Source organism: Vicia villosa, unplaced genomic scaffold (genome assembly GCF_029867415.1).
Source record: "Vicia villosa cultivar HV-30 ecotype Madison, WI unplaced genomic scaffold, Vvil1.0 ctg.000809F_1_1_3, whole genome shotgun sequence".
Taxonomy (NCBI): Eukaryota; Viridiplantae; Streptophyta; class Magnoliopsida; order Fabales; family Fabaceae; genus Vicia; species Vicia villosa.
This window is the reverse complement of record NW_026705357.1, coordinates 212,217-224,945: the sequence shown is the minus strand read 5'-3', so window position 1 is coordinate 224,945 and position 12,729 is coordinate 212,217. Positions and strand designations below refer to the sequence as shown.

The 12,729-nt window shown below is 29.1% G+C and overlaps 2 protein-coding genes and 1 pseudogene across 2 annotated transcripts; all 3 read right to left on the bottom strand.

Annotated features, from left to right (window-relative positions):
* Nucleotides 1-1,080: 1,080 nt before the first annotated feature.
* Nucleotides 1,081-3,625, bottom strand: LOC131631308 (maturase K-like; annotated as a pseudogene).
* Nucleotides 3,626-3,989: 364 nt separating this feature from the next.
* Nucleotides 3,990-6,536, bottom strand: LOC131631311 (L-ascorbate peroxidase 3-like). The gene is made up of 8 exons (XM_058902107.1): nucleotides 6,316-6,536; nucleotides 6,093-6,229; nucleotides 5,897-6,012; nucleotides 5,744-5,792; nucleotides 5,538-5,620; nucleotides 5,381-5,460; nucleotides 5,188-5,290; nucleotides 3,990-5,096 (listed from the first exon to the last, which is right to left on the bottom strand). The coding sequence occupies exons 1-8, from the start codon at nucleotides 6,426-6,428 to the stop codon at nucleotides 4,938-4,940; spliced, it is 840 nt and encodes a 279-aa protein (XP_058758090.1). The 5' UTR covers nucleotides 6,429-6,536; the 3' UTR covers nucleotides 3,990-4,937.
* A 1,213-nt stretch (nucleotides 6,537-7,749) lies between these two features.
* On the bottom strand, nucleotides 7,750-9,517 carry LOC131631310 (L-ascorbate peroxidase 3-like). Its single transcript, XM_058902106.1, has 8 exons — nucleotides 9,219-9,517; nucleotides 8,995-9,119; nucleotides 8,790-8,905; nucleotides 8,640-8,688; nucleotides 8,477-8,559; nucleotides 8,320-8,399; nucleotides 8,118-8,220; nucleotides 7,750-8,025 (listed from the first exon to the last, which is right to left on the bottom strand). Exons 1-8 carry the CDS (start codon nucleotides 9,329-9,331, stop codon nucleotides 7,849-7,851), a joined length of 846 nt encoding a protein of 281 aa, XP_058758089.1. The 5' UTR covers nucleotides 9,332-9,517; the 3' UTR covers nucleotides 7,750-7,848.
* Nucleotides 9,518-12,729: the final 3,212 nt, after the last annotated feature.

Sequence of the window (12,729 nt, the reverse complement as noted above, 5' to 3'; positions counted from 1 at the left end):
CATCAAATATGTTATTATATTATATTATATTATATTATATTTATATGGTTGAAATGTGATATTAAAATAAAGTTTAAAACCAACAATAGACTTCTCATAAAAGTATTGTTTGTTGTTAGTATAATAAAAAATACTATAACTTTTAATATTTTAAATAAAAAATAATCTAAAATTATTTTAGTGATATTATATTAAAAGAATATCTTAAAAATTCTTATCTATTATTTTTATAATTTAAAAATAATTTCAATAAAAATAGAAATAGTGTTCCATAAGTTTTATGAAAATAATATAAATGTAAATAGTTGTTAAGCTTATATATTTTTCCATTTGTTAAGATTTGAACTTGTGATCTCAACACATGATTTTGGTTTTTAATAAGTGCTGAATTTTAAGAAATATACTTAGATAACTAAGTATGTTTAATTGGACTGATACTTGTGTTGTTAGAATTTTTAGTTCAAAATGAGTTTTAAATCCATATCTCTTAAAATATTTCTTATAATAAGAATAAAATCCTATAATGGGTTGAATCCCAAGCATTTTTTTGTTACATAAGAAAATTATATATGTATTATACTGTATTTAAGTTTTTCTAAAGTGATTTTAATATCAAATGTTAAAACATACAATCGACTTGTTATAAGAGTATTCTTTATTTTGTTGTATTTGATACAATGAAAGAGTAGTATAACAATTTTTTTTTTAAAAGAAAAAAGAAAAAATTATTTTAGATATATTATATGAAAGAGATTTTAAAATTTTTTTTATTTTAATTTTATTAATTAAAAAATAATTGAAAGAAAAATAGAAATACTATTTTATAAGTTTTAATTATGAGAATATGTAAGTTGCTATTAGGTTAATATATATATATATATATATATATATATATATATATATATATATATATATATATATATATATATATATATATATATATATAATTAAAAACTAAGTGGAAGAAAAATAGAAATATTAACAAAATGTAAATATGTAAGTAGTTATTAGATTAATATGTTTTTTTGCATTGTTTAGAATTCGAACTTGTGACTGTATCATAACATAACCAATCATTTATCATGGACCAGATCGTTTGAAAGGAATATCCAAATACCAAACCCGATTTCTATGTAACCTCTGCAAAATAGAGGAATCTCTTGGAAAAATCAAAGAAAAAAATATCTTCTTCCTCTGTAAAGAATTCTTGCAATAATTCTTCTGAACCTGATCTTTTCAAAAAAGCAGCACTTTTGTGTTTACAAGCCAAAGTTTTAATACAAGAAAACTGAAGTATATATTTTATTTGATACATACTTTTTTTTAGGATCCATTATAATAATGAGAAAGACTTCTGCATATTCGCAAAAATTGGTCAATATCAAAATCGGATGAATCGGCCCGGATCGGCTTACTAATGGGCTGCCCTAATACATTACAAAATTTTGCTTTAGCCAATGATCTAATTAGAGGAATAATTGGAACTATTAGACTATTTACAATGGTTTCCAAATTCAACACCCTACTTTTTCACTTTTTATACTCCACATCATCTTCTCTCTCTTCCACCTAATAATTCAACACACACTCAACTTTTACTCACTACAATAGTTTTGTTTAATAAAATTCAACACCCTACCCCTCTACTTTTATTTCATATTCTTATTTTCTTTTATATTTTTGTTTTATGATTATATATTAAAATTAATTATATATTAATATTATTATCAATTGAAATTATGAAAAATGATGAATTTTAATATTATTAATTATATATTAATATTATTATCAATTGAAATTATGAAAAATTATGAAAAAAGTGAAATTTTTTTGTGTGTCCAAATCAAATGAACCAAGTCTCTTTTTATAGACAAAAAAAAAATGATGAATTTTGGTGAAAATAAAAATAAATAAAAAATTTATTTACTATAAAACAAATGACATTAAATAATTATCATGAAATAAAAATATAAACACTCACAACAACCAATAATAATTTGCCAAAAATATTATGTGGCCCCCACTAATTTCTCATTCAACATGTTGAATGTTTTCAACACTAACTAATCCACATCACTTTCAACATATGATTCAACACACCATTGTACCAATTCAACTATTGAAAAAAAATTCAACACCTCCATTGTAAATAGTCTTATATCAAAAAAATTTATAACAATTTCGATTAGAAATGTATTTTGCAGCATTTGACTCCGTACCATTGAACGATTTAGTCACACATTTGAAAAATAGCCTAAAAGCTGAAATGAATATTCTAATAATGGGTTGATATTGATCATTCTTGGTTGATACCAAACATCAAAAAAAACATTGCCATAAATGGAGAAAATAGTGGTTCCATTTATTCATCAAAAAAGGCGCATTCAAGTACAATCTTTATGTGGGAGCATATAGGAAAAATTAACCAAACATAATCATCTAAACTAAGAACTCTCACCTCGATTTTGAATTCATCTTGAAGGTAACAGAATGCCACCACTTTATAATTGTCGTTTGAATTATCACAACCAAATACAAAGTTGAAAAGTGGTTGACCCGTATATTCACTAAATTGACGAATATACCCAAAACATTCAGAAGTTTTCCTGGTGGCTGGGTTCCAAACAGACAGCCAGTAACTTCTACCCCAACACTCTATATTAAAGTCGAAATCGGAAAGTTTATCCAAAAAAAAGAATTAAGCCATTGTATGAACCAACTATATGTTCACATATGTTGTATTTAAAACATGGTGAGGGTCATCAAAAAGGGTGAATGAGGGGTTATCGAGTAATCTGTGTATAGGGTATAGAACAACACAACCATCTTTTACGTGAGATGTATGTTAGCGCAACAATCGAGGGAGAGTCGAGTTCGGGAGCATTGTTAATTCCAAGACATTCCACTTGAGCAACACACCTTTGTGGGAGACACGCCACTTCTCCACCTAAAACCTTAAGGTGATAGGTGAGTGGGTTCTCCCACTTATATATGCTCAAGTCACTACATGCATTTCCAATGTGTGGCTATTATCCACACTCACACTTGCATTATTCTCAACATTCCCCCTCAAGTGTGAGTCTACAATGCTCCTCCTCCATGTGGTTGACTCTTCAACTACATGTATCCGTTAATTATCTTCAACTACATGTATCCGTTGAATTTCAACTACAAGTAAGTCTGTCCCTTTCTCGAACCAAAGGCTCATGATACCATTTGTTAGCGCAACAATCGGGGGAGGTCGAGTTCGGGAGCATTGTTAATTTCGGGACATTCCACTTGAGCAACACACCTTTGTGGGAGACATACCACTTCTCCACCTAAAACCTTAAGGTGATAGGTGAGTGGGTTCTCCCACTTATATATGCTCAAGTCACTACATGCATTTCCAATGTGAGACTATTATCCACACTCACACTTGCATTATTCTCAACAATGTAACTAATGTTAAGTATTGATTTCGTGTTTGTGATCTCCTAAGATGCAACTTCACGAAGAAATGATCGGGGATGAGGGTCTTCAAATGCTTACTGACACTCTTAAAACGAACAAAAAATTTCACCGGAAGAGCGGAAAGAACTTCTGTGACGAGATCGTTGCGGAGGAACGTCGCCGATAGATTCATTATTTTAAGGATTTTGAACTTTTTCCTTTTATCCGCGTACTTTTATATTATGAAATGTGTCAATTTGAACCAACCATAATAGCTACTAGTACGCTCCAAAAAATAACCACGTAAAAATATGTAAAATGGATTTCATCATGGGTTTGGATAATTATGAGGAGGCGTCTAAGATCCTGTTTTAATTTTAAAATGAACTTAAATTTTAAAAAAAGAAATGTAATTTTAATAATTAAAAGTAACAAATTAAAAATACAATTGTATATCAACCAAATGAAACACCAAAAAATTTAAAAGTATTTTTTTACAGTAAGAAACTAAATCATTTCATTAATAATAAAATTGTAAATACATGTAGGTACATCTTTATAAATATGAAAACTAGCAAGAGATAGAGCTGCCTTAGCCAAAGCATAAGCAACCTCATTAGTTTGTCTTTTAATCAACTTACCGAAGTCCATTAGAACTTTGTTCCACCCCTTACATCTCCTCATCACTCCCAACCAACTGACTCTGATAGTGACAGTGAAGATATGGAGCATATCGCGCAGAAATCCCAGATACGGAAGAGCAACCAACAAAGAAAGTTGATGATTCTTCACCCAAAACTCCTAATCACGGCAAAGAGGAGCACAATGATAAGAATGAGCATATTTCCAACGCCAACGTAGAGCCTCAGGGCGAAGAAGAACCAAAAAATGATAATCCTCAACCAGATGATGATGTTGATACCAACCAGCCTTTTGGGACTGTTAAGGACTTCAGGGCCCCTTTAACTGTTACCAATATTCCTTTGTCTCAAGAAGAGTTAGAAAATTTGAAGAAGAATAAACTAGACGAGTATTTGAAGGCTATGATGAGTACAAGAGCAAGTTCTACTTCCAACTCTTCGACCGCCTCCGGGGGGTCACCCCACTGTCGAACCTACGGACCAACTTCTCCAAAAAAATCAGAGAAACGGTCTTTGATGTTGTCTTGATTCAATTGCTGGAAAGTAATGCAAGTGTTTTCCATGGAATCAAGGAGTTGCTGAGGCAGGTTGACATCTTAAATGTCTCGCTAGAGGTTGTAGATGTTATTGTCGAGCTTAGGTTTCTCATTGAGTAAGTCACTGCAGAACTTTTTTGCCATCAATCATTCTAGTTTATTTTAGTGGAATATTTCACCTCATGTACACTATGATACTATGTAAATTAAATTAAATTTAAGCAGTATATAAATGCTTTTGAACTTTAAAACTTGTAGTACATGATACTCGATAATATGTTTTTATGGTTAACAAATAAAGTATAGTCCAATAACAAATAACAATCTTTTAGTAGAGTTCAAGCAAGTAACTCAGAATCACAACAGTTGATGCAATAACCACTCCTAAAACTGCCTTATCCAATTTTGAATAATAATTGGGATTGAAGCCTAGTTCAGAGAGTTTCTTATGTGATGCTGCATAATCGCTAAAAAAAGCTTTCTCATCCTGTACCAATTCAAAATTATTAGTAGCGCCAAAAACTATATATTATATTATGATGTTATAACGAAAGAAAACGAAAGTATAAATGCAAAACCTTAGCATAGAGTTCAACATATTTACGAAACTTTGGATCTTCAACTAGAACCTTATCAGTGGGAAGCTTCAACAAGCCTTTTGATTCCGGTTTCAATAATTCCCTATTTAAGGTAATTTAATCATGTTTTGATCACCAAATTTCATAACATTAACTTAAAATGAAAAGGTTATCATGAAACAAATTATCATACACAAAATAAGAGTTATCAAACTTGAGAGGGTCTCTTGTCCATTGACCTTCAAAGTCAGAGCGATCCTTATGAGCCTTACCCTTATCAATTAAAATTAAAAATAAATTAGAGTAATAATTAATAAGAGTAATATTGGATTTATAATTCATAATCATACCAAAGTGTGGCCTCCAGAGAGAGCTACAATGTCTTTATCATTCAGAACCATGCGATAAAAAACCTCTCTTAAATGTGATGCACCTGCATTTTAGTTTTTTTCATACATCAATTAGTAAAACATTTCTAAGTAATTTTGTTTCAAGAACCAAGATCCAACTGTTGTGTAAGTTTTAGTTATACCAACAACAGATTTAATTTAATTACCTTGTTTAGCATCTGGAAGACGACCTTCTTTTGGAGATTCCAAAGAATCCTAATTCAAAAATTTTAACATGTCTCGGTGTAAATTTCTGACCCAGACACTAACACATATACATCGAAACACTTTCTTTATAATGGATTGAAGGATGAATTTACCTTTCTACCAGGAACAAAGTGAATGGTTAGGCCACCAGTGACCTCTACCGCTACAACACCAGCTAGTTGGTAAAGATCCGCATAAGAAATTTTGGGGTGTTTAACTTTCACTTGCTCTGATTTTAAACAAAATACATTAACGATTAAACAGAGATTAGTTAATTAGTTAATAGTTGATTATTTCAGTGTCGCTCACCACATAATTCAACAGCGGTTTTTAAGCCTCTGTTAGCAGAATGATTGAGCTCTTGTGGATTCCTGATAGAACCATTTGGACCTCCAGTACTTGTTTTTGCTATTGCATCGTATTCATAGGTACCAGCATGGTGCCATCTATAAATCAAAAATATTATTATAGAAATTATTTTCATGTAACAAAAGGTTTGTAATTGTAATTTGTAAAGTTGGAATTAATGTACGCTAATCGAAGCATGAGAGGAGCGCATTTTTTGTTGGAAATAAGAGAACGGAGTTCGTTATGAGTGTCGTTGATTTCTTTGACATACTCTGCATCAACTCTATATTGTGCCATGGGTGCAAGATTTGTGTGTTGTGGTTGGGGAGGGAAGAGGTTGGTTGATTTATAGAGAATAAGGAAGGTGCTAATTATGGTGTTGGTATAGAGTCATGCAAGTAAAGAATTTTATTGGTTTGCTCTGATAAAAGGAAAAGGAAATTGTTTTTGCTTATGTTGCTTCACAAGAACAAGATTCCATTCAAAACAAAATTCTAGATGAAGAATAAATAGCTTCAAGAGGAGTAATTTTAGATGAAAAATTGAATTGAGATTTTAAAAGATTTAAAAAAATTATTCAAATAATTTTGTAATATTCAATCAAAATTTTTATAAAATTTAAATAAATTTCATGCCATTTAATAATTGAGAAAATAAGAGAATGAAATATTTTGGAATTCGGTTAAGATTTCTTACAATTTAATAAAACTTGGTGCTGAGTGGTTGCAGAGAACTTATGGGAATCATTTTCCTAATTCAACTCATGAGGTTCACGTTGAGAATGCTAAACTAGGTCACCAGGAATATTATATTGACTCATTCTACCTAAACTTGAAGAGACTTCCTTTGGTAAATATATGAATACACTTGTGTTTAAAATTTATAATCAGACTTCCTTTTCAAATAATTCTATTAAGCAGAAGTTTCAGGAAAAATGCTTCTGTTTAAATCGCCAATGATTTTGTTATTCTTTTTTTGTGTACAACTTATGACTTAAATATTTTGCAGGTAGGTGTAATCATTATACCAAGAAAGTATATAATGGGACAGGTGGATGAAAGAGCCTTCAAAACTTTGGATATTCTGATATCAGCAGCTTTGTGTATTTTAGTAATTGGATGTGTTTGCATTTTTTTAATTTCATTTTTTTAAAATTTCTAGGATTTTTCTGTTTTTGATCTCGTTAGATTCAAGATAAATAAACTGATAGAATATCAAATTAATAGATTATCATAAATCTTACACAAGAGTGAATACGTGAGTATTGTTAGTTTTCCGGCGAAGTGGATGCAAGATTGAACGGAGAGGTGGCTGATAAACGCCGTCGACAGTTTTAGAGAACTAAGGTGGTGATTGGTGAAGAAATGAAAATAATTTGATGTGGCCTATCCACTATAAGTGACCTTTGCGTTATTAGCACGTCGCTCTAACCGACTGAGCTAATGGGCCGGTTGGTTAAAAGCCTTAGTTTATGTTTTATAAACAAAACTTCATTGAAGGATTAGTATTATTTTATAATTCTTTTGCTTTCAATCATTGTGGTATATTTAGTGAACTATTCACCTGATGTACACTCTATGAAATTGCTGGTATATTTTAGTGAATTATTCACCTGATGTACACTCTATGAAATTGTAAATTAAATTAAACTCAAGCAGTATGTAAATGCTTTTATGGTGAACAAATAAAGTATAGTTCAATAACAAATATCAATCTTTCAGTTGATTTTTTTGTTGAGTTCAAGCAAGTAACCCAGAACCACAACAGTTGATGCAATAACCACTCCTAAAACTGCCTTAGCCAATTTGGAACGATAATTGCCATTGGGATTAAAGCCTAGTTCTGAGAGTTTCTTGTGCGATGTTGCATAATCTCTGAAAAAAGCTTTCTCATCCTATAACAATTCAAAATTACTATTAGCACCAAAAACACTATACTATATTATGATATTATGATATTATAACGAAAGTATAGGAAAGGGAAAACCTTGGCATAGAGTTCAACATATTTACGAAACTTTGGATCTTCAACTAGAACCTTATCAGTGGGAAGCTTCAGCAAGTCTTTCGATTCCGATTTCAATAATTCCCTTTTAAGGTAATAAATCTTATGTTAATTAATCACCAAATTTCATAACATTAACTTAAAATGAGGAAAAAAAAAGTTATCATGAAACAAATTATCTTACACAAAATAAGAGTTATCAAACTTGAGAGGGTCTCTTGTCCATTGACCTTCAAAGTCAGAGCGATCCTTATGTGCCTTACCCTTATCAATGTAAATTAACAATATATTAGAGTAATAATTAATAAGATTAATATTGAATTTATGATTCTTAATCATACCAAAGTGTGGCCTCCGGAGAGAGCTACAATGTCTCTATCATTCAGACCCATGCGATAAAAAACCTCTCTTAAATGCGATGCACCTGAATTTTTATTAGTGAAACCTTTCTAAGTAATTCTGTTTCAAGAATCAAAATCGAACAACATAATTTAATTTAGTTACCTTGTTTAGCATCCGGAAGTCGACCTTCTTCGGGAGATTCCAATGAATCCTAATTCAACAATTTAACGTGTCTCAGAGTGAATTTCTAATAGAGACGGTGACACTGACACAGACACACTATTTTATATTACGATTGAAGAATGAATTTACCTTTCTACCAGGAACAAAGTGAATGGCTGGACCACCAGTGACCTCTACTGCCACAACACCAGCTAGCTGGTAAAGATCCGCATATGAAATTTTGGGGTGTTTAGCTTTAACTTCCTCTGTTTTTAAACAAAATACAATAACGATTAAACAGAGAGTAATTAATTAATTAGTTAGTTAATTAGTTGATTATTTTAGTGTCGCTTACCACATAATTCAACAGCGGTTTTCAAGCCTTTGTTAGCAGAATGATTAAGCTCTTGTTGATTCCTGATAGAACCATTTGGACCTCCGGTTCTTGTTTTTGCATCGTAGGTACCAGCATCGTGCCATCTATAAATCAATATTAATGTTAGAAAAGGTTTGTAATTATTTCACCTTAGAAAAGGTTTGTAATTGTAAAGTTGAAATTAATGTGACTGAGGAACGTACGCTAATCGAAGCATGAGAGGAGCGCATTTTTTGTTGGAAATAAGAGAACGGAGATCACTACGAGTGTTGTCGATTTCTTTGACATATTCTGCGTCAACTCTATATTGTGCCATGGGTTGTGTGTAAGAAAGAGGGTTTTGTGTGTTGTGGTTGGGGAGGGAAGGGGTTGGTTGATTTATAGGAGAATGAGGAAGGTGCTAATTATGGTGTTGGCATGGAGTCATGCAAGTAAAGGATTTTATTGGTTTGCTGAGATGAGAGGAAAAGGAAAACGTTTTTGCTTATGTTGCTTCACAAAAACAAGATTCCATTCAATACAAAATTCTAGATTGTTAATTAAGTTGATATGATAGAATCAGCAATGCTATGTGTACACTAAAGTGTACACCTACACCGTAGTGGTGTATGTACGGACGGCACTCTTCATGCACGGACGGTACTATTCACTGTCCGTACATGAACAGTACAATATTATATTAATTTTTATTTTTTTTACGTTATTTATTTATTTTTTTAAATATTATTTTTTTAAAAATATTTTTTTTATATTTTTTAAAAAAAATATTTGACAATACCTGCAGATTTACTTTCGGATTTACCTGCATTTGAAATTACCTGCGGATTTACCTAAATTCGTAGGTAAATTCGCAAGTAAATCCGCAGGTATTGTCAAATTCGTAGGTAAATCCGCAAGTAAATCCGCAGGTATTGTCAAATTCGTAGGTAAATCCGCAAGTAAATCTGCAGGTATTGTCAAATTCGTAGGTAAATTCGCAAGTAAATCCGCAGGTATTGTCAAATCCGTAGGTAAATCTGCCGGTATTATCAAATCCGTAGGTAAATCCGGAAATAAATCCGCAAGTATTGCCAAATATTTTTTTTAAAAAACATTAAAAAAATATTTAAAAAAAAAAATAATATTTAAAAAAAATAATATTTAAAAAAAATGTAAAAAAAAATAATATTTAAAAAAAATGTAAAAAAAAAAATTAATATAATATTGCACTGTTCATGTACGGACGGTGAATAGTACCGTCCGTACATGAACATTGTCGTCCGTACATACGGTGTAGGTGTACACTTTAGTGTACAAATAGCATTATTGATGATAGAATACATATCTCATATCTGCAGTACTTTCTGTAGAGCGCTGGAACATTCTACTTAAAGTTAACCATCAATAATTTAGCCCCAAGAGGAGTAATTTTAGATGAAGAATTGAATTGAGATTTTAAAAGATTTCAAAAAATTATTCAAAAAATTTTGTAATATTCAGTGAAATTTTTTATAAAATTTAAATAAATTTCATGCCATTTAATAATTGAGAAAATAAGATTCGTTAACGTGCCTTTAATTTTTTTACGTTATAGGGTCTGTTTAATAAAAATAGCGGTTGACTGATAAGTTAGCTATAGTTTATAGCTTATGATTGATGACTGATGACTTATAGCTTATAGCAGATGGTTGAGCTTGATTGCTTATAAGCTCATTGAAGTGTTTGGTAAAATTAGCGGTTCAATTAACTTATAAATGTAAAATGACATAAAAGATATTTAATATATAATTATTTTATTTTAAATTAAATTAAATTATAAGGTTAAAAATGAATTTTAATTAAAATAATAAAGATAAAAAGGAAGAAAAAATAATAAGCTATAAGACATAAGTTAAAACGCTATTTGAAATAGCGTATGGAAAATAAACAATAAGCTAATAAAATAAGCTATATGCTCGTGATGAAAAAAACCGTTACCAAATGGGTCTAAGTTATTATATGAGCTTATAAGACATAAAACATAAACTATAAATTAAAAAACATGTCTTATCAAACATAGCCTAACCTTCGTTGACGTGGCTCATACTGCAAGCATTTCCCCATAACCTTCGGTTATGCCCATTTGAATATATTATTTATTTTAAATAAAATATTAAAAAATAAAATAAAATTAGATTAATAGTTGATTATTTCGTATACAAATATATTTAGATCAATTTTTGGATAAAAAATATTTGGATCATAAATGATATTTTTCGTATATAAAAATATTTAGATCAATAATAAACTTTTTTCTCGTATGCAGACTTCATTTTTGTTTAGGTATAATTTACAAAAATATTTGGATCAATATTAAATTTCGTAAATAAAAATATTTAGATTAATAGTAGATTTTTTCCCATATGTAATTTTTGAATAAAAAATATTTGAATCATAAATACCATTTTTCGTAAATAATGAATTTTTTCCGTATATAAATATTATTTTTGTTTAGGTATCATTTACAAAAATATTTGGATCAATATTAAATTTTCGTATATACAAATATTTAGATCAATAATAGATTTTTTGGCCTATGCTATTTTTGAATAAAAAATATTTAGATCACAAATAACATTTTTCGTATATAAAAATATTTAGATCAATAATAATTTTTTTTCCGTATACAGATTTTATTTTTGTTTAGGTATCATTTACAAAAATATTTGGATCAATAGTAAATTTCGTATATAAAAATATTTATATCAATAGTAGATTTTTTCCTGTATACCATTTTTTTAATAAAAAATATTTGAATCATAAATACCATTTTTCCGTAAATAATGCATTTTTTTCCGTATACAAATATTATTTTTGTATAGGTATCATTTACAATAATATTTGAATCAATCTTTAATTTTCGTATATAAAAATATTTAGATCAATAATAGATTTTTTTCCGTATATCATTTTTGGATAAAAAATATTTGATCATAAATACCATTTTTCGTATATAAAAATATTTAGATCAATAATAGATTTTTTCTCGTCTACAGACTTTATTTTTGTTTAGCTATCATTTACAAAAATATTTGGATCAATAGTAAATTTCATATATAAAAATATTTAGATCAATAATATATTTTATTCCTATATACCATTTTTGAATAAAATTATTTGGATCATAAATACCATTTTTCGTAAATAATAGATTTTTTTCTATATACAAATATTATTTTTATTTAAGTATCATTTACAAAAATATTTGGATCAATATTAAATTTTTGTATATAAAAATATTTAGATCAATAATAGATTTTTGGGTTAAATACATTTCACCCCCCTCCCAAAGTAGCGAGTTTCGGTTTTCCCCCTTATTAAAAAAAAAATTCTGCTTAGGTGGCGTGGATAGGTTGCAAAAATCCCAATTAATTGATTTGCAAAACCTGGAATTTGAACCAAGGTCTTAATGCATATAGGGGGAACCTCCAACCATTGCACCATTCACGTTTTCTTGTACAATCATCGCGTTTCCTTGTATATGTTATAGTTTATATTCTTAATATATTATTTTACTTATTTATCATATAATTTATTGATTATATAGTTTATTTTATCAATGATTGTATATATTATATAGTTTTATATTATTAATATATTACTTTATTTATTTGTTTTATTTATTTATTTATTATATAGTTTTATTTATTAATAACTAAATTAAATATATTTATTTAATGGTACCTTTTTATTAAT